The sequence below is a fragment of the Antrostomus carolinensis genome, unplaced genomic scaffold (assembly GCF_000700745.2).
Source record: "Antrostomus carolinensis isolate BGI_N321 unplaced genomic scaffold, ASM70074v2 scaffold40491, whole genome shotgun sequence".
In the NCBI taxonomy this organism is placed as follows: Eukaryota; Metazoa; Chordata; class Aves; order Caprimulgiformes; family Caprimulgidae; genus Antrostomus; species Antrostomus carolinensis.
Window position 1 is genome coordinate 25066 of NW_010292732.1, and position 20852 is coordinate 45917.

A 20852-nucleotide genomic window follows, 5' to 3' on the forward strand; every position below is an offset into this window, starting at 1 on the left:
TGCCCAGCTGTAACAGCATCTCTGAATTCTGATTGTAGCAAATGGATTCTAGTTTTATTCAGCATCAAATAAAGGAAGAAAGTGTTCTCTGCAGATAAGTTCCACAATGAGACTTTTGGGAGGAAGGAGAGAGAATGAAAACAATTTATCTTCCAGGATGTGTGCAATGAGCCAGCAGTCTCTTTCAGACATCTCAATCAACAAAACTTTTATGAGATCTCAAATGACTATAGTAATGTTCAGCTTCCCTAAGCGACAAGGTAGCACATTCAGTAAATAATCAACCTATGAGTTAATTAAAGAAATAATTTGTGCTAGCTTCATGTTTCCACCACCACCAAAAAAGTTTTATCAAAGTTCTGATGTCAAGAGCAGCAAATTCCCAGTGTAATACTTTACCACATTTCCACTTAGCAGTTTCCTTCTCTTAGCTGCACCAGTATTGTGAACTCTTAACACATTGCTCGTCTAACAGTCTCGTTCACAGTCAAAAACTATGAAACTTGACAAAGCCTTCCATTTTGCAAAACTTTGTTACAGAATATAAAATTCAGCCCAGCTTCACTGGGTATATTTTAAGTTTTTTGAAGAAAGCTATTAGGACTCTACTGAAAAATAAACACCTCAGTTTATGTCCATTTAGACTCTGAAAGACAAAATTAAAACCATGTTTTCTTTCTATCCTCCAGAAGTGCTCACATCGCCCAAACTAGGGAGGAAAGGGGACAGATCAAAGCTTTCCCTGAAACCTCTCTAGCGTAAATAGCCCAAGAAAATTAGATAAGCATGTTACCTTCTGTAGGATGAGGTTCAAGTAGACACTCTCTTCCCAGTCAATGTCGGGGTCTCCCAGGCCAGGAAGCTTCTTGGAATCTCTCCGGTAAACTTCAACTTCAATCTGCTAAGAAAATATCACATCTCCTTGAAAAAATATTACCTAAAGGTACCTATATGCGTACATTAAATGGACACCAGAAGCTGAACATTGTGTAGATTCCTACAAATCTGTCAGGACTGTGGAAGGTGAAGGCTTTGTATGGAAGAAGTGAAGCTGAGAAAGGCAGGTCTGTGCAGGGGAATCTCAGTTTTGGACAGCAGCTTCATTTATTCCTTATGATGGGTCTGTTTTAGCAAAAATTAAATAAATAAAATTTGTCATCCACACACATATATACTTCTCTTAATACAATGCCTTGGAACCAAACAGGTCAGCAGACTAATGCTCAACATCACCTAGCAGGTAGCTGTTGCTTGTTGCCAGGTAGCCAGGTATAGCGGGAGACTCTAGGAAAACAATGTCCACTAACTTACGCCTCGGAGAAAACATTTTGGTAACCCCTCTTCTAATTGTTTCACACTGACAGTACTGACTGGACCCTACTACATGTGAGATTGTCAGTGTACTAAAAACAAGCAAATGAAAAATCCCAAATAATCCCAGAAAGCAGAAACAACTCTGCCATTGCTAACACACTGAAGCAACTGAGATAAATATAAAACTCGACTTGATGTAGTACAGAGTTAAACAGTAGTTTCACACTTTACAAAAAAAAATCTGCAGCAGAGCTTGATCTCTGAACTGGTGTGTAATACAAAATAGGGTGAGAAGTAGCACACTTAACAGATATCAAAGCTGTGTGCTACCTTGATAGAATACTTGGAAAAGCATTTGTTTTTCTCTTTGTCATCATTTTTTGTTAACATAGTAACATATTTTAAACAGATATTTAAGAAATACCTGGAATACTGTGACCAGTTGACATCACTGCAAACAGCAATTTGTGAACCTTTTTTTTTGCTTTGGTTGGGGCAGAGAAAGAAGGGTAGAGCCGATTTGTTAGAAAACATTGTTAAGAAAGTCAGAGTATGTGAATGAAATCAAATTGAGTAAGATTAAGCCCTATAGTAGCTGCATATTTATTTTAACTCTTCTATGAAGCATAAAACTACAGGACTGAAATATAATGAAGAACCGGGAAACAGTACAGTATTTCAGAGCTGACACCATCAGCAGATAACATGAAAGCTGAATGTACTTTTTTCTATCATTAATTTTTTTTACTTACAAATATCTTTAAAAAATGCCTATAGGCTCATACATCATCATACCTGTGTTTTATTTCTTCTAAAGCTTCTAACCATGAATTTTTCTATTGGCAATATAATAGCACAAATTAATGAGAGTTACTGTAAAAAACTAAGACATAAGCAGCTGAAGGAAACAATCTAATTTATATTAATCTCTAAGGCCAAGTGCAAGGTCCTGTACCTGGGTCAGGGCAATCTCAAGCACAAATACAGGCTGGGTAATGAATGGATCGAGAGCAGCCCTGAAGAGAAGGACTTGGGGGTGCTGGTGGCCGAGAAGCTCAACATGAGCCAACAACGTGCGCTTGCAGCCCAGAGGCCAATAACCGTATCCTGGGCTGCATCAAGAGAAGCGTGGCCAGCAGGTCAAGAGAGGTGATTCTGCTCCGCTCTTGTAAGGCCCCACCTGGAGTGCTGTGTCCAGTTCTGGAGCCGCCAACACAAGAAAGACATGGACCAGTTAGAGCAAGTCCAGAGGAGGCCACCAGGATGATGCAAGAGCTGGAGCACCTTTCCTGTGAGGACAGGCTGAGAGAGTTGGGGCTGTTCAGCCTTGAGAAGAGAAGGCTCCGGCGCAACCTTATAGTGGCCTTCCAGTACCTGAAGGGGCTACAAGAAAACTGGGGAGGGACTTTTTACAAGGGCAGGTAGTGACAGAACAAGGGGTGATGGCTTTAAGATGAAAGAGGGGAGGTTTAGATTAGATATTAGGAAGAAATTCTTGACTGTGAGGGTGGTCAGACACTGGAACAGGTTGCCCAAGGAAGGTGTGGATGCTCCTCCCTGGAAGTGTTCAAGGCCAGGCTGGATGAGGCTTTGAGCAACCTGGTCTAGTGGAAGGTGTCCCTGGTGGTGGGAGGGGGGGTGGAACTAGATGATCTTTCAGGTCCCTTCCAACCCATAGTATTCTAGGATTGTAAGATTCTAAATAAACAAAGGTGATATTTACACTTTTGCGCTTGAAAGCACAGAAACATCACATTCACAAGATTCCAGAAATACCCTGTGAAACAGAAGCCATCCTGTCTCTGAAGGAAAGACACAGCAGGAGGACTGAGTGAAGGGAGGACTGAGTAATTGCAGGGCGAAACTCCAGCTCTAATGCCAGAGTAAGAGAGACCAAGTGCTCAGCAGACACCACCTCAATCTCTTCTGCTTTCATATCCATGGAGCCTTTCTTTTAATCCAGGCAGAATTTAATAATTTTTTAATGATAAAGTTTAAATCTCCCTTTGCAGAAGTCAGCCACTAATTTTTTCTGCTGATCGAGTTATTTCACACACTGAACTACTTCCCCCCAGAAATTACAAAGTCATTGCACAACAACTCTTTCACAGAACACCCCCTCGACCATGTCACAGATAATGACAGAAAAAGGGCCTCTCTTTATTCACTTTTTTCATAACTAGGAGTTGCGAGTAGGATTCCCAGGTGGTACAATCTGTGGGCCAGGGCACAGTGGATCACTGAATCACTGTCATGGCTGATCCCCTAGCTAAGTGCTTACGCCACACTGTATTCCAAAGGAATTTAATGTAGTGAGTTTAAGGAATTCAATTTTTTGCCAAACATTAAACTGCACAGGATATAGATCTCTGTTCGACAGGTCAAACTGGGCAGGACAGGGACAACTTCTTCCCAGACAGAAAGGAGCCATGAGCAGCCAGAAGTGACAGAGGCAGCACTCATCCAACCCCAAAAAGACAGAAAACGGACTTCCAAATGTTCTCCACAGTGCTGGCAACTGCTGGACATGTTTTGCAGCTCCTGCTCGTGCCCAAGTGTTAGGAGAATGAATCAGCCCTACTCAGCACTAGGGCAGTAGTTACACCAAGAAGCCAACGTTTGCTACACCAGCCAGTGGTTTTGGATGCCTTACTTTCCACACCACTGAAGAAGTTTCTGCTTTCTAAAATGCAATGAGCCCTTGCCAGGGTGATATAACAAGCAGCATTACCACTCCCTACCTGACTGGTAACACAATTCACTGTGCAGGCACCCAAGTTATAAGTCGCTTTTGAAAAAAACAAAACAAAACAAAAACAACCCAAAACAAACAAACAAACCCCAAAACAAAACAAAAAAAACCAAAAAACACCTCACCCCTTATCTCATAAACACCTCTATCCACAACATCTCTTTTACTCATTTCTAAACAATTCTTCCAGAAATAGCATCCATAAGGCACCTTGGCATAGAGCAAAGTGCTAGATCTGGGCTGGCCAAAACAAAGAGCGCTTTCCAGGGGCTGTATTTCCCATGGAACTGCTGTAGCTCACAAATTAATCTCAGCTACCCTCTACTGCCATGGTGCTGGATGGGTGAAGGTGGCCATGCAATATTATGTGAAATAACAAGCTTGGTTCAACTAACAGCAAATGATCCTGTTGTCAGCAGCACACTGTGCAGTCTCAGGTGGGGCCACGGATGCTGCAGCCACTTGCTCAGCATTAGTCAATAAAGGAGGTATCCAAATCAATCATTCAAAAAATTAAAAAAATAAAAAGCCTCATACCAAGAACTTTAAACACAAATTTTCACCATTCCATACATCTTAATCACTATTGCTTAAAATCAGCAATCTAAATTTCTTGGCAAGCTGACTTAATTTGTCCGTGTCCCTAGAAGCTTGCTCAGCAGCTGTGCACTTATCTTCCTGGTACTATGCACAAGCAGCACATATGCCAAGAACAAAATCAAAACCTGAAGCCTCAGAAAGCCTCATTACTCAGGCTTGTCATGTGCAAAAGAGTTGCAGTTGTAAGATCACACAAACACTGTAGAAGTAGCTACCTTTAACTGCAATCTAGGGATTTTCTTCATTTAACTCCAAATCAAAAAATCAAGGGGTAAGTATTAACCTTTTATATTTAAGTGAATCATTTCAAGCGAACACAGGCATTTGGGATTGACAGCAGGGGAAACAGAAGACCGACTTGTTTGTTGTTCCCACCTCTAAGTGCTCTGAAATCGACAAAGAGGAGTGCAGTCAACATCTCAATGAGGTCCTAGTAACAGAAACCATTACTTGAGTTTAGGCAAGTCAGTGTTGCCAGTGCTGAGCACAGTGCTTCCTAAATGAAGAAACACCCACCTTACAGAGCTGATGCCTTATATTTATATAGAAGTCACATGGAAAATGTGAGCTTAATTGGGTTTTTTTTAATATACACACACATATATAAATAATATATGTGTAAATAAAAATATAAACTCTTAGGATACCTCATGCTTTTCATCAGAGCACGGTTTTGTGATATTCTGGGCTTAATTCGTATTGTCATGTTTGGCCTTCTGAAGTTAAGAAATTATATGGACTGGGGAACATGCTGGATTTCAGACAGCTGAGTCCTCCCAAGAAAATGAGTCTATCTCAGCATGGATCTGGGTCATTTTCCAGGTCTGCTGCTGATTCACTTGGCCATGCCTCACCTCTATGCTTGTTTATCTGGCTTTAGATTAGATGTGCCTTCCTGCAAGTGCGAACATTTATTAATAGAAAGAACTATATAAATACTAATTATTTATTTGAATAATTTATTTTAGTGAAATCCAAAAGCCAACCTGGATTTCTTCATTCAAGTCAAGATGATGACCCTCCTACAGTTTCAGCAAGCTGAAATCCGTTATGCCACCTTTATAAAGTTTTCCTGAGGTTACCAAGCTAAGGCTGTGAAGGAGAGTTACATCAGCTCGGCTGGCCTCCTACATGTCAGACGTTTTACCCTGTTACTTTTTCACAAAACCCAGTTAATCACATTTGACTAGACAGTGCCTGGGAAAATACCTTATTTTGAGAACTCGTTCCAATGATTAATCATCCTCTTGGCTGAAAGTGTGCAACTTCATTTAATTCAGCTGCTCTCCTTTTGCCAGCCTCTGGTTCTTGTCATGCCTACTTCCACTATGTCAAGAAGCTCTTTAATACTCTAGTTTTGGTTTGGGGGCTTTTGGTTGGTTGGGTTTTTTGGAGGGTTGGGTAATTTCTTAATATTACATATAAACTAGACAAAATTCCTCTGGGAGGTCTCATAGCAGGGCAGCTCTGCAGATCTTGTGCACTTTTTGCATCCTCCCAGAATTTCACTAGTACTGGAGTTTTCTGGTACTGACAGAGCACTGGTGTACGTGGTCTTACTACTCCTTCAGGATTGCACTTTTTCTGCACAGCAACATGATTGCATGCTAAATAACTTACACTCTGTGACTTGCCTGTCCTTTTCAGAGCCTTTGTGCACTCCTGGCACCGAAGCATTGAGCTACACTAATAAATGGATCCACATTTCCCAGGGAGCAGGCTGTGCAGTCGGATGGTCATGCCCTCATTGTAATTTATGTAGCACCAATGAGTGGCATCTGCAAATCTGAATCCACTGTAATTTCATAATCCCAGCACCCCCTCACAAACACCTCCAGCTGGTATCGTTTCCCCCCTTCACCAAATCCATTTTGCCACTCCTGCTAGCCAGGATGCCTACCATCATAGAATCACTGAATCATAGGGGTTGGAAGGGACCTCAGGAGATCATCTAGTCCAACCCAAATCATTGTGCTTTTCCTCAGCTCATTTCTTTTCCACACGTGGCAAATGTTCTGCCTACCTTGCGACACAGCTTTCGCATACTAGCCAAGCTATGATCCATCTCTAGGACTTCATGGGCTTCTGTGCCATAATGCCTGTGCTACAGTGATACCAGGGGTCCTGGAGAGCCCTGCAGCCACTCCTGCCCGTAGCACTCCCACCCACAACACATTATTACTGAAACTGTTCTCAGGAACCATCACCTGCACAAAAGGAACACCCTAACTGCAAAGGAGCAAAGCATCTAATAATGCTGATGTATTTTATTCAGAGAAATGTACATATTGTGGACTAGTTATCTTTACAAAAGAACTCAAGTCATACAAAAATCACTGAACTTGTACTGGGAGCCAATACAACACGTTAGTTGTATAGTCACAGAGAGCTGGAACATTTTTTAACACAAAACCCAGAAAAACAAACAAACAAACCAACCCATTTGAGATCCCAGTCTAGGTTTAAAATCTGGATACTTTTTCCACAACACCTATTTGATCCCCAAAACTTCCTGCTCCCCAAAACTTCCTGGAACAGGCTGCTCAGGGAAGTGGTGAAGTCACCATCCCTGGAGGTATTTAAAGACATGTAAGTGTAGCGCTCAAGGACATGGTTTATTTGGCATGGTGGTGTTGTGTTGACAGTTGGACTTGATGATCTTAGAGGTCTTTTCCAACCTTCATGATTCTACAATTGTATGATTCTAATAATATGAACACTAGGTCATTTAGCACCCCCACTAAAAAAAATAATCAGGGGAGAATTAATTCTATATAGTTCCCAAGGCATTAGAAGTGTTTGATGAGACCCGTGTGAACTGAAAATCACCTTGTTTGCACAGCTTAGCGCATAAGCCTTTGAAAAACTGAAAAGACATTTAAAATCAAAATCAATACAGGCCGTCAGCTGAGCAGTACAGAAATAATGGGCTTATAAGAACAGGGTTTACAAGAAGAACTATTTTCTTGGCATTCAGAAGCCATACTAAAAAAAGCAGATTCTGTTAAAAAGAAGGCTAATGGGATTACAGGGCTATCTAGTAGTAACACCAATTTTTTTTTAAGACCACATTCACTAAAAACAGTAAAGGGGGAAGGGGCTGAACATGAAGAGAGAGTGGAAGAAGATACAGCAAACAATTCAAGACTTTAACTACAATAGAAGCTCAGTGAGGAAATATTCTTCGTGTCTCCAGAGCCAGCTGCAATACAGAGACTAAAATTTTATTTTTAGGATTTTACATTGACAGGTTTGATTCAAAAGATGAGGAAAATTCAGCAAAAGAAGAGCTTATTTCAAAAACTGGTCCATATTCTACAAAACCAGGATTATCCCCACAGTATGTGCTCATCAGTGCAGTTTCAAAAGCCCACATCACACAGTGCATCCAACTGTTAAGAAGCCTAGTGGTTTTTAACATTAGAAGCATCTTTCTCACATTTATCCAAGTATTCCCTCTTACTAGTCTTCCCTGTAACAAAAAGATATAATTCCAAAATGGTATCTTAAATTCTAACCAAATTAAATTGTCTTTCTAAATTCGCTGACCAAAGGAACTAATGCCCTTCTCTCGCACGCTTCAGATCCAACCCCAAACAGTCCTAGTTTGTTCTGCTCTTCTCTGGTGCATTATCTACCAGCCACTTGTTTAACTTCCTCCCACTTTAACAATCTCTTTTCAGCACTGAGGTACCTTTAAATAAAAGGCGTAACTCAGATGGACATTAACAGAGCAAATTGGTATTACCAGCAGCATAGCATACTTTCATTTTCTAGACAACACTTTACTCTTGAACACCTAATACTTTGTACCTCCACAGGCACAGGCAGTTATTTAAGCACCTGATCATATAGCTGAGATTTGTGTGGCATCCTGTGCCCTCACCTCAGCAACTAAAGCTACAGCAGTAGGAAACAGGTAGCTTTGGTACTAGCACGTAAGTACCCGCAATGGCACAAGCCTGGCACAAGTCAGTAATTCAGGCTCTTAGTCTTTGCTGCTCCATTTAAGCAGCTTCACACCCAGCGCCACCACAGCATTAAGTTGGAAGTAAGGAGTTGTTTCACAGTCTGCAGGCAGTCACAGTACTCCATCCAGACCCTCTCCAAGCAGAAGTGCTGGTTTTCCAGGGGACAAGGCATCAGAAGAGCCTGTCCATGCAGGTGTGATACTCAGCTGCTTTTGTATCAGACTCCTATGTAATCAATACACACCACGCTTCAGACAGCATGAGGTATTTGGTTTTAAGTTAGAAATGTGAAAGAAGATACATTTTACCACTATAAACAATCACAATAAACCTTTTCTCTTAGGGGAATAAAAGATGTCTTTAGAAAAGTTAGAAAAAAATATTTAAAGTACAACAAAGAAGTGCTCCTAAATGCTAAAAAAAAAAAAAAGCCATCAAGCAATGTCCAGACAAAAATAAGTTATAGTTAACTATAACTGCAATGTTAACATAAACTGTAGTTATATTCACAAACTGGGCAGAACATTAAAACCCCTTTTCTTTCTGGATCCTTTGAACACATACAAGTAACTTGAAACACTTCATACAGCACTGATAGTGGTACTGTAGCAAGACAGTTTATGGATGTGAAGGAGAGAGAATTGGTGACTACAGCAGCTTTTTATTAGAACCAACTGGTTAGACAGCAAGAACAAACTCCGGGGCATAAGCAGTCATCATAGAATCATAGAATGGTTTGGGTTGGAAGGGACCTTAAAGATCATCCAGTTCCAACCCCCCTGCCATCAGCAGGGACATCTTCCACTAGACCAGGTTGCTCAAAGCCTCAGCCAGCCTGACCTCGAACACTTCCAGGGAGGGGGCATCTACAACTTCCTTGGGCAACCATCTTCGGCTCCTTTTGCCACAAAAACTAACCTATTTTTCCCCAGCCTACACGAAGACATCAATTCTCCCTCCCAAACCTCAGCTCTCCAGTAACCTGAAAGTACTATACCTTCAACAGAGACTCAAAACCCAACATACTTGTGGACTTTTGCATTATCTCCGTGACTAATGTCACCAAGGCTGTCATTGATACAAATGCATTTCGGAGGCAGCAATCAAGCTCTAATAAGCTACTGGAATGTTTAGAAGAGTTCTAAAAAAGGCATTAAGAGAAAAATCCAGGTCCTCTGATACAAGTGGACCTCAATTAGATTACAAATGATAAAAGGCTTTCACTTTCTATGTTTAACTTTCACTGTAGCTCTGAAACACTTCAAATCCCAGTAGGCTTGCTCCTAACAATGTTAACTGAAAGAAAAAAATACATGTATGCTCCCTTATAACTTCCAGAATATTACTTAATTTAAAGATGTAGCAACCCTAAGTTTTGAATCAGCCTCACAAATGTTTCAAGCTAATTTAATACACTGATAATGGGAAAAGGAAGGGTTATATTGATCTCTGCATCAAAAACAAACAAACAAAAAAGCCAATAAGCTCCATGACCCTGATTTGATGCAGAGCACTCTACTCTGGTTGGAATATTTTACGGTATTTTTACCAGCAAGTGTCAAGTCTGAGATTAGCAGATATTAAAATGTAGATTCAGTCCAAGCCAAAGCTATCCAGTACCAGAAGAAGGTTTGTGTGCAGGGATCACTGTTCATCTTGCTCTTGGGGAGGGGATGGAGGGAATTCATAAAAAAAGAAAACATGGAAAATAAGACTGCTGCCTGAAACCCAGTGGCAGTACACATCTGTGTGACAAATCCTGGATTCCTTGCAATGTCTCTGGCTTTAGCAACTCCTCCAGCTCACTGGAGTAAGTCTGACCTGCCAGAAATCCATCAAAACATCCCCAACATGGTGTACCTTCCGTTACAACAGCATTCACTTTTCTGGGAAAAGACTCCCTACCTCCAGATCACCGAGACGCAGGTCCCTCCTTGCTTCCTTGCCTATGTACTAGAACCTATCAACAACATGATGCAATTCAGAAGGAAAAGCCAGTATCCCAGGAGCTGCCAGGACCCTGGCATAGAAATAGCGTGTTTTTTCAGAACAAGAAATCACCATGAATAGCATGGAGGTCATTAATCTCCAAAGACTTTGGCCTCACGTATATTTAACAAGCTGGGAGGAGTCCTGTACACAGACCTGTATATGAAGCAGTTTTTTTGTGTTCTTTAACAGGCTGCTGAGCATCACTGTAGAATATACACTCAACAAGACAACATGAACTAATCTGACCAAGTCACCCATGAAAACCCATCTGCTCACTCATCCGCTCGGCATCGACAGACCCGTCTCTATTAAATCGGAAGAAAATCAGAGAAGTCTGGTATTTTCTGGGGCGTGCACAGAAGTCCTATGGGCAGGGTGTATCCCCAGCCTTGTCACCTCGAGAAGCTGCAGAAGGGACAATGACATTGACAACTGATTACGTTATAAGCCTTGCCTAGAATATTTATATCCAAGATAATATTTAAAAGGAGACAACTGTATTTAACAGTGCAACAATGTACTAAAATGAAAAAGAGATTCTTTCAGATGTCATACGGAGCTTTCTTCTTAGGATTATGGCTACTGTAATTTTTCACTGGCAGTAACTGTAAAAGGACAAGAAGAAAGCCCTCCAAAACAAAATTCCAATTCCTTTTTCCTGGATACTATTAATTATTTAGAAGTTTCAACTGATCCTCCTGGAACACACTCTGGAGCCCACATAAAGGCATCATAATGCCCAGTAGCTATGGCAACTCGACACCCACCTTAGCTATAGAGCTGAAACAAAGCCCACTGCAAGAAAGCAACTGTACACTTTGCAAGAGACAAGGTTCAGCTGCAGACAAAAACATCAATTTTAAAAAAATTTGCTTAGCTATTAATTACTTGGAATTCTCTCCCCACAACCACTTTGGTATAATCAAAAGCCAAACTAACAGAAAGAGCAGTAAATGATCTAAAAAGCTGACTAATTTCTAGTGTCTCTGGATAAATCAGAACAGCAAGAAGATACCTCAGACTCCACTGCCTTGCAGAGGTTCCTTCAAAGGTCCAAGTGGGACAAGTTGTGTGCCCAACAGCAGTTGCTCATTTTTTCCATAATGCAATTACCCAGGAGAATCCATTATAAAAATTAATCTATATTTTGTTGTCACTTAAATGCTCCACTTGCAATTCTGAAACTGGATAGATACATTTGGGAAACACAGACATTGCAAGGAGAATAATTAGCATGATCTGCATGATACCTACTACTTTTTTTTATTCTTGAGGATTGATTTTAGTTAGGAAGGTTAAAACAGGCAGTGATTTCACCATATTTAATAAGGTTCAGAATGGTTCCCAACCACTTAAGTTTATCAGGCAAAGAGCTAGAAGTATGCTTTCTCCTCACAGTTAATTTGTGATTTTAGAGAGAGTAAGATGAGTAGGTTGATTGTTCGGCCTTCTAACAATCAGACAGGACTTAAATCCTTAAGGGAATAAGATGATCATGGACTAGATGGCTTGGGAACATATTCCTGTACTAACAAAGAGCTTTTAGGGAGAAAACCTCATACACCTGTGAAGGGGGGCAAAGTAGGGCTCTGCTGTGCCTTGCCACACGGGTGTTTTGATTGTAGTGCTGAAATGCTTTGCAAGACACTAGATAAAGGGAAGATTTAAAAAAAAAAAATCATAGATTGTTTATCTTAATTCCTAAAGAGGATTATCCTGCCACATATTTTTCTGTCCTGTTTTGTGCTTTGCAAATATTCTGAAGAATGACATTTCCAGTATTTCTGCTCAAGATTGTTCCTTGAACAAAGCTCTGAGCAAGACAGGCTAAAATCCTGATCTTACACCACTTCATTACACAACCCTCTCGTACCTTCCACCAAATAACGCGCAGTAATGCTGCAAGGCCCAGGCTGGGTAGAACAGAGAAGACTGTACCCACAGACTGGTTGACTCATTGCCTGTTCACTGAACAAGCACAGCTGCAGTCTAAGCTTGAAAACAGCGAAGTCCACTCAAATGTAACCTTTACTGTCTCTCAGTTCCTTTCTTCTCGATACGCAGTTCTGCAAAGCGATTCTCACTACTCACATAGGTTTCAGTGCCGCTGTAACTCCTTACAACCTAATCTTTCTCCTGTCATTTACTGATCTGGTTGCCATTGATGGCTTAATGGCATAAGACTGCTCTAAAGTCAACATTTTAGTTTACCTTAGAGTGAAAAGTGCTCTGATATGTGAAGTCCAGCCCCTGAAATTCAAGGTTAAATTACACTGCTCATCATTCCAACCCTTTCAGAAAGAATGAGGCATCACTGCAAACACCAGCCAACTTCCATGTGTTGGCACTCTCTCCTTCCACCCAACTGCACTTTTGGGGGAAGAACAGACTTTGGTCTATGACTAGGTCTGAACTGAATGGTAAACTTTAAAGTCAGATCCCATTTATCTCTAATGAGACAAGAATAAAAGGCACACAGGGCAATCTATAGCGTCAGTTGGCAGCTAGAAACAGCAGCTTCCTCTATCTTTAAAGACAGAAAACACCCTCCTGTAACCTTTGCACTTCAACAATCTCTAGCATAAAATACTGTTTGCCCCCCTTATTTGAGGGCACACACAAAATACCAATTTTTTCAGATCCTGCATTGCTTTGAGATTGTGTTTTCTCACCAAATTCTCATTTTCTTTCTTCACTATTACATAAGTTTATAGCTCAACATTAAATAAATCACCTTAAAATTTATTACAGCTCTTGAAAAAGTAATTCTTAATCACAAGGAATTCCTACCAAATGTATTCTGTTTTCTTCTTTTTGATAAGCACGAGAAATTTCTTCTGGATCGGCAAGTCAGTCACAGAAAACAGATTTAACAAGCCTACACATTTAACTGTTTCCAGTATCTGCATGTTGTATATGAAGAAGCAGAATCTAAAGCAATAGAAGAACCACTAAACTATAAGACTGAGAAAAACTAATGGGATTCACAGAGTTAAAAGTTGACTTAAACCAACCATAATTGAAATGACTTATGCGAAAAGAAACCAAAAAGTCTAGTTCTGTCTTTGCAATTCTATCAATAGCAGAAGAGAGATAAAAGATTAAAAATAAGAAAATTACAAGTTGTTCAAATTATTGGAACAGTCTGAGTGCTCGACGATGCTCATCAAACAGCTGAGGCAAAAGCAACAACTTGCGAATTTTAAAACACACGATGTGGAAACTGTTTTCCCCCAGCATAGCTCTGGCACCAAGAAACCCTGTGGCTAAACCAGACAAGGCTGGGAGTTAAAACATGCTGATCAGTACGAGCAAGGCAAGAAATCAGTGTATTTGAGATAAGAACAAAGTAATCCTATCTGCTACCTGACACTCTGTGAACCACATCACATCAACTTTCATTCCCCAGTTCAAATTCATAAATCTGCTAAATCAGCTTTCAAAAATAGATACATGTATGACTATTTAAGCACTATGAAGCGTGACCCCAGAGCACAGAGTAACCAGTATTTAAAGATTTAACAGGTTGATCAGTGTTATCTTATTCCTGTAATATTATTTCCCAGCCTTCCTGAATCCCTTCCCAGAAAAGCACGAGTGTCTGAAGCAACAAGTAATGTACCTGCTGCAGAAGACAGTGAGCAAAACAAGGGAAGGCACACTGCATCAATAACAAAGGCAGCAGAGAGATGTGGGAGAAATAAGATTACATTCTGTAATCTCTCAGATTACCTAAACTGGGGGAGTGGGAGGGTGTCAGAAATCACTAGTGGATAGACCAGCCATTTAAATTCTAATTGCTAGTGTTGTTAGAGACTTGATTACAATAATCCAAAAATAAATTGCACATTAATTTCAACACTGGAAAGAGACATTTTTGTACCTCTAATGAGCAAGCTGATGCTGTGTAACCCACAGATCAAAGACACTAAGTGCTCTGCTGAACTAGTAACCTGATGAGGCTTTCAGGGAGCCCCAAACAGACACTTTTACCTTTTCCGGGATCCAAAGCCCAGCCTCACAGTGCTCTTCTGTCCCTCAACCCCCCAGTGACTCAGATGTGCTGCATTTGTGATGATGAATTATTCATTACAGTTCTGTCAGATACAGGAACCAAGTCTGGGCTGCTTCTCTTCCCAATGAAGTTTCACCCTGCTGCAGAGAACAGAGCATCTTCTCAGCCACGTCACACAGGGCTGCCACATTTCAGTGTAATTCATATTAAATTCACTTCTGATCCTGGCTTTCTTGTCACCCTACTATTTGAATGCTTAAGTGGAGTTATTCAGAGACTGGAAGCAATAAAAAGCAGTTCATTAAAAATGCCCTCAAAGCCCACACTCCCTTCTTGAGTTGGGAGTTTACTGCCTGTGACACTGTGAGAACACTTCAGCTGCACGCTCACTTTGCCTCAGACACAAATTTACTCTGGAAACAGGACAGATTACAAAAGCATCTCCACTCTGAATGCTCATTAGGCTGCCAGGTATGTCACAAGCATATTCCAGGGTACAGATGGCTGGATGCAGTTCTGTGGGGGAAAGAGATGTTTTTGTCACACCTGTAGTAGCAGTATTCTCTTCGTTTTTTGCCAAATAGTCTGTCACAGCACACATAGGAAATGGAGATGGTCTTGCAAAAAATGGACCACAAGCAGAGGCTATCAAGTAGCAGCTCCTTTATGTTCATGTATTTAGACCACCAAACACCAACAAAATAGCATGAGAAAGCACAGGAATTTCTGAGAAGGGTAATTGTAAAAGAAAAGCCAAATCTTTGCATTTAAGATGTCGAGCTCCTCACAGAAAATCATAGTATCAATCTGATAATGCCAGTGTTCCTTTTCACATTTCAAATGAGAGCAATCTGTTGATGCTGTCCTCTTCTCCAGAAGCCACTGTTCCTACTCACTGCAACACCTGCATGAACTTAGCACGACAGAAGAGTTGAGACAAAACAGCTGTCCCTCTGTACTGACTTGCACATGTTGCAATCATTGTCTGTTTCCACATACTATCTATGTACAAGGAGAGAACTTATTTGGCAAAAGAGATGCATTTTTTGCATTCAGATGGTGATGTGGAACTGGTATGAAATATACCAAGCAGCTCTTCTGGAGACATCCTGTTTGCTTACAATGTTCAAATAAAAAAATAAAAAAAAAAATTTTAAAAAGAGCAAAGCACTGCAGAGACAGCAAGGGAAGATTTTTAAAAACCTGCATTTCTGCTAGATGCTGAGTTCAGGTTGTCGCATCTTCCAGTCAGACAGATGGTGGCAGTGAATTACAGATTCAGCTTTGAAAATCCTGTTATTTTCAGTGGGAGTCATGTGCCTGAAGTCATTTAGCTTTGGAAACTAAATGGTCTCCCACCACAGCCGATATTTGTTGTGTCACAAGTCCAGATGCACATAGATGTGTAAACCATGGCTCCTGTTCAGTTCTGTTTCTGAAGCTGCAGCCACAACACCGGTAGCTTAAGCTTTTTGAAGACTTAACAGCCTGAATGACTACCCCATGCATTTGTCAGCAATTGCACTCCTCCACATTTACAAGATGCTGAAGAAAACAGGACTTACTCCAAAATCCAGGCAAGCTCAGAACATATACCAACAGTATCTTAAATTTCTCTTTTTTATTGCTTTACCTTATAAACACAGCACCCTTTCAGGTGACAAAGCATGATGCAAGGCTGAAGGGGTTAATACAACGTAGCTCTGCTGGTCTGTCACTGAGGTTTTACCCAAGTTTCCCTACTCAGCAGTTGCCTCTCAACACCATACTAACATCTTCTTCAGTCCCATGAGAATGGAAAGCTTCTCTCTGTAGAAAGATAAGAAGCTTGCAGCTGTAACAGAGTATAATCCTTTATAAAAACCTTTTGCACTGGAAAGAGCCAGAGATATTACATCTTGATCTAATACCATTTCAAAATCAGAATCCCAAGTCCAACCACTTTAACCTTTTAAGGCTGTAGATTTTGGCAATATACAGGATCCTTTGTAAGTGAGGATCAGGGCTTACATTTTCCAGTAGGTCACATCATCTGGTGTGCAAGGCAGCAGTGAAGGAGGTTTTTCTGAGTCTTGACTTAACTGTGCATAAAGAACAACAAGTCAAAGGGATTCCACCTTTAAAAAAAACCTACTAAATCTCTTGACCTTGAGAAGAGCTATGCTCCACACTGCCCTGCCTGCACAGATCCTGAGAGATGGGGTCTGTGGTTTTGCTTAAAGACACCGAGAGAAGAAGTATCTTCAAAACTTGCTAAAAAAAAAAATAAAATGCAAGAGTGTTATAGTGACACACCAAGGAAACATGGAGTTGAATGCCCTTCCCTAGGATCCAAGAGTCTGCGCAATGGATATAGCCCAGAACTCAATATGGCAGTTCTGCCCTGGTATAGACCATATTAAGAGCTTAATTGCCGTTTCATCTGTGCACGCACAGTTTAGAAATTGGTGGAGTGGAAAAGAGCAGCAAATGGAAAGTCACTTAGACCACGGGGTCTACGAAGTAGATAATTTAAAATGCCTTTTAAAATGAAATTTAAGATGGTAGAGAAATCTACCATCATCATCTAGTGATAAATCCCACAATTTGGTGTATTACTTCAAGCTGTTGTAACTAAGCTGCATCCAAAGCCCTTCTCATTCATCCTTAAAATTGAACAGAACCTCTAATCTTGACCCTCTCAGGTTTTCTTCTGCTTATCCTCTCTATTACACTTCAACTTAAAATCAACTGTTATTGCTGACACTCTGCAGCACCAGTAAGCTCAAAAAAAACCCCAAAGAAAAACCACAAAAGCAAGAACAACTTTTAATCACACAGGACAGCCATAAAAACCTGAAAACCATTTGATATATCGACAGTTGTTTCTTGCTAACATGGATCATTACGTCATGGCATGCAAACGATGCAAACATGCTGCGTGAGCTTGTCATCTCGGAAAACAAATATCACCATTGTCAGCATTCAGACAAACAGCCTCTCCGTTTTTATTATTGTTGTCATCAGTCCTACAGAAGGTTACTGTGCTCAAAGCTGTGCGGATCTTATTTTCATGAATATAAACTAATGCTCTGAGATGTCACAGGACAATGATTTACCCCATGCATCTCTGCCAGTGTTCTTCAGTCAAAACCTACATTTGCCAGGCAAATGCAGAGCATACATATAGTGTCTATGGAAAAACTACAAAGAACTTACTTCACTGAATACCCAAGCTACAAAGAGACCCACTCCTACAGTTACCTAGTAGTCAATTTCTGCATGGCCCATGGAGAATCATCACCAGACTGTTTGGCACAGCCTGGGCACAAGGCAGAAGCCAACAGTGCAGCTCCAGTTCTAGCCCTTCAAAACAACTCTGAACCTCTCCCCTTCATTCGCCTTTTGTCTGCCCCTGGGGATGTAAATGAGAGCACATAGTTTGGTGGGTGGCAGGGATACCTGAAGTTATATTTGGCTTCTATAAATATCAGCCTCTAGTTTCTTCCCCTTTTAACAGTATGACTTTGGTATTCTGACACCATCTTTCAAGAAAGAATGGCCAAAACCACAAAGTAAAATAAAAACCTATCTAATCGTAATTCAAGAGCAGTGGCAGTTGTTTGGTGTCTCACTGCATGGGATAGGCTCAAAAATTATATACAAGAGGAGCTGGAATTGCAAAGCAGTCACCTAAAATCAAACAGGAGAAGAGCTGAACAGATACCAAAGAATCACCAAACTATGAAGTTTCACAAAACATTTGAAGTCCTCCAAGGTCACGGGGAAGGTTCATTTCTCAGAGGCTGAGCAAAATGCAAACAGTCAAGGGGGAGTTATAAAATACTGTACGTACTATAAGGCACACTTCCCATCTTGGTTGTTACTGCAAGCAATTCACTAATGCTGGTTTTGTAATAACTGCCACTTATGAAACCCCCTCGCAAATAAAATTATTTATGATGCTTTTAGGAGGCTTAAATAAAGCTCTGAGAGAAAATGCAAGGATTTATCTCACTGTCTCCTCTCCATGAGAGGTTCAAACATTTAAACTGATTAATAAGTTAAACGGAGATTGATCAGGGGTCTGTAAATGAATTTAAGCAACTAGGCTTCCTCTGCGGTTCACATTCCTTGTTGGGAAGGACAAGAGGTTAAACAACCCCTGCTTTTATTAGGCTGAACAAAGCCACAATATTGTTTGATGTGAAACAGGCACATGTTCATAGTCTTTTAAATAATGATTAAGATGAAAGTTTCCTCCAAAAGTCTTAAAGCTCCGAGAACACTGTCTGAAGACTCCTAAACCACTAATCTGACAGAGAAAGAACAGTATTTTGCGATCTTCTCCTTAGTGGTTGTCATGATGGAACTTGGAGGTATGGAGGGAAGACAGAAGATAATTCTGCCCATTTCCTGTGTCTCCAACAAAACCATGGGAGAATCTTCTGGGATTCTTTTCTCAAGGGCATTGACAAGTACGGTTCTTTATGTCACCACATTTAAACCCAGAGAACTCTGGTATACCTGGTTAAAAACACTTGCATACACCATGCACATAGATCTGCGATTCAATAACAGTGCAAATTATTTACATATGTCAGGAAATAAATCCCACTGTTTTCTTCCTCCATTTATCTTCCTGCTTTGGATCCTCTGCAGCTGTCTCCTTAATTCCCAATCAAAACATCACTTCTCTTGCTTCTGTTTCCCCTACCTAAGATGAAAACTGCCATGAAGTGCTGAGAAGTTTCTCAAACCTCCAATGGGAAAATACCTGTGCAACAGCACTAAGCTACCTGATTTTATGTGTTTTCAAGAAACATTATTTCCATAGGAGAGAATATTGTCTTAAACATAGATTATGATAAAATAGTCATTTCTTCAGTGTTTGTCACTACTGTATCCCAGCTCCAGGAGGCTGCATGTATTCTGCTACTGAGTACCCAATAAGTGTTCATTCCTGATACTCTGGTATCTCAGGAAGGCTTCTTCTAGAAATACCAGAGTGACCATCTTCCTCTTCCTTTTTTCCTTTCTTTTTACAGATTTAAGCTTTCCACCTATAAAGTATCATAACTGAAAAGCAAAACAAAATCAGCACAGATGTCCACCCTTACCCCCTAAAATGCAAGCTGACCGACATAAAAGCTTCCCAGAAAAGCATGCAAACTCTCTGATCTCTTAAAGTCTGTGACAGCGAAGCTCAGTTACACTGCTGTTGATGTTCACAGTGTTAACTACAGTATTTCTCCCTGGGTCAATTTTGCATAACTTCCTGTGGTGGGCAGAGATGGAGATTCCCATCCTTGGTTTGTAGTTCTTCAGATGTGTCCAGAACACCAAATCCCATGTTACCTTAAATTTCCCAGGTTAAAATATATCATTACTTACCTTTTTTCCCTCTGTACTATCACCACTGACATAGGACACTTTTCGACGGACATAGAAGAGCATATCATCTTGCCGGGGGGCCCATTTCTCCATAAAATACGTTGAAAACATCCAAGTCCAGAACACAATACGGTCATCTTTGAAACACCCTAAGAAGCATAAAAGGAAGGAGAAATAAGAGTCATGGAATTAGCATGCCACATTTGATTGTGCTTAACATGACAACCGAAGTCTTTGCTACACATGGTGCAGTCGAACCCAACTGTAGCAGAAATACTCTTGCACAGCTCAGAGTAAGTTTTCCTACAGTGTACACAGAGCTGCCTTTTGGCACAAATCCACAGCCTGTCTTTGGCCACCATCAACCAAAACCACCTTCTGGCAACCATCTACCCTTGTGCACAACAAACACAGATCAGGGCCCTGGCTATGCCTGCGCCATGGAGAAGGACAGGACCTGTGCACTGAGCGAGAATACATCAAAGAAGCACTCAAGGAGTAATTTCAAAGGCATGTAATGTCAATATATGCTCCAGTTAATGATGTGAAGCCATCAGCTGCCAATGTTTATTATATGCTCTCAGGGAGTGTAGCCAATCCTTCAGAAACTAGCAGCTGATATCTTCCCTAAATCAATACACAGCAACAAGAACGTATCTGTGCCAGGGTGACTGTAATTCACCTCTTCTCTGACAAGGAACAAAACCCAGCTCTTCCTCAAGGAAATGCAGAGTTTTGAAGTCCTGAATCCCAATTAAACAAGAAAAAGCAGGAGGAGAAGGGGGAAAAAATGGGTAGAAGAAGATCCAACAGAGTCTTGTTCAAGGAGACAAGT

General features: G+C 40.7%; 1 protein-coding gene across 1 annotated transcript in view; it reads right to left on the bottom strand.

Annotated features, from left to right (window-relative positions):
* Positions 1-20164, bottom strand: part of KIAA0930 (KIAA0930 ortholog) — a 36206-nt gene extending 16042 nt beyond the window's left edge. The window contains exons 1-2 of the mRNA XM_010177073.1: positions 20018-20164; positions 794-901 (exon numbers count right to left, since the gene is read on the bottom strand). Coding sequence (XP_010175375.1) covers positions 794-901; positions 20018-20128 — 219 coding nt within the window. The 5' untranslated portion in view covers positions 20129-20164. The remainder of the gene's footprint in view (positions 1-793; positions 902-20017) is intronic.
* Between the last annotated feature and the right edge of the window lie 688 nt (positions 20165-20852).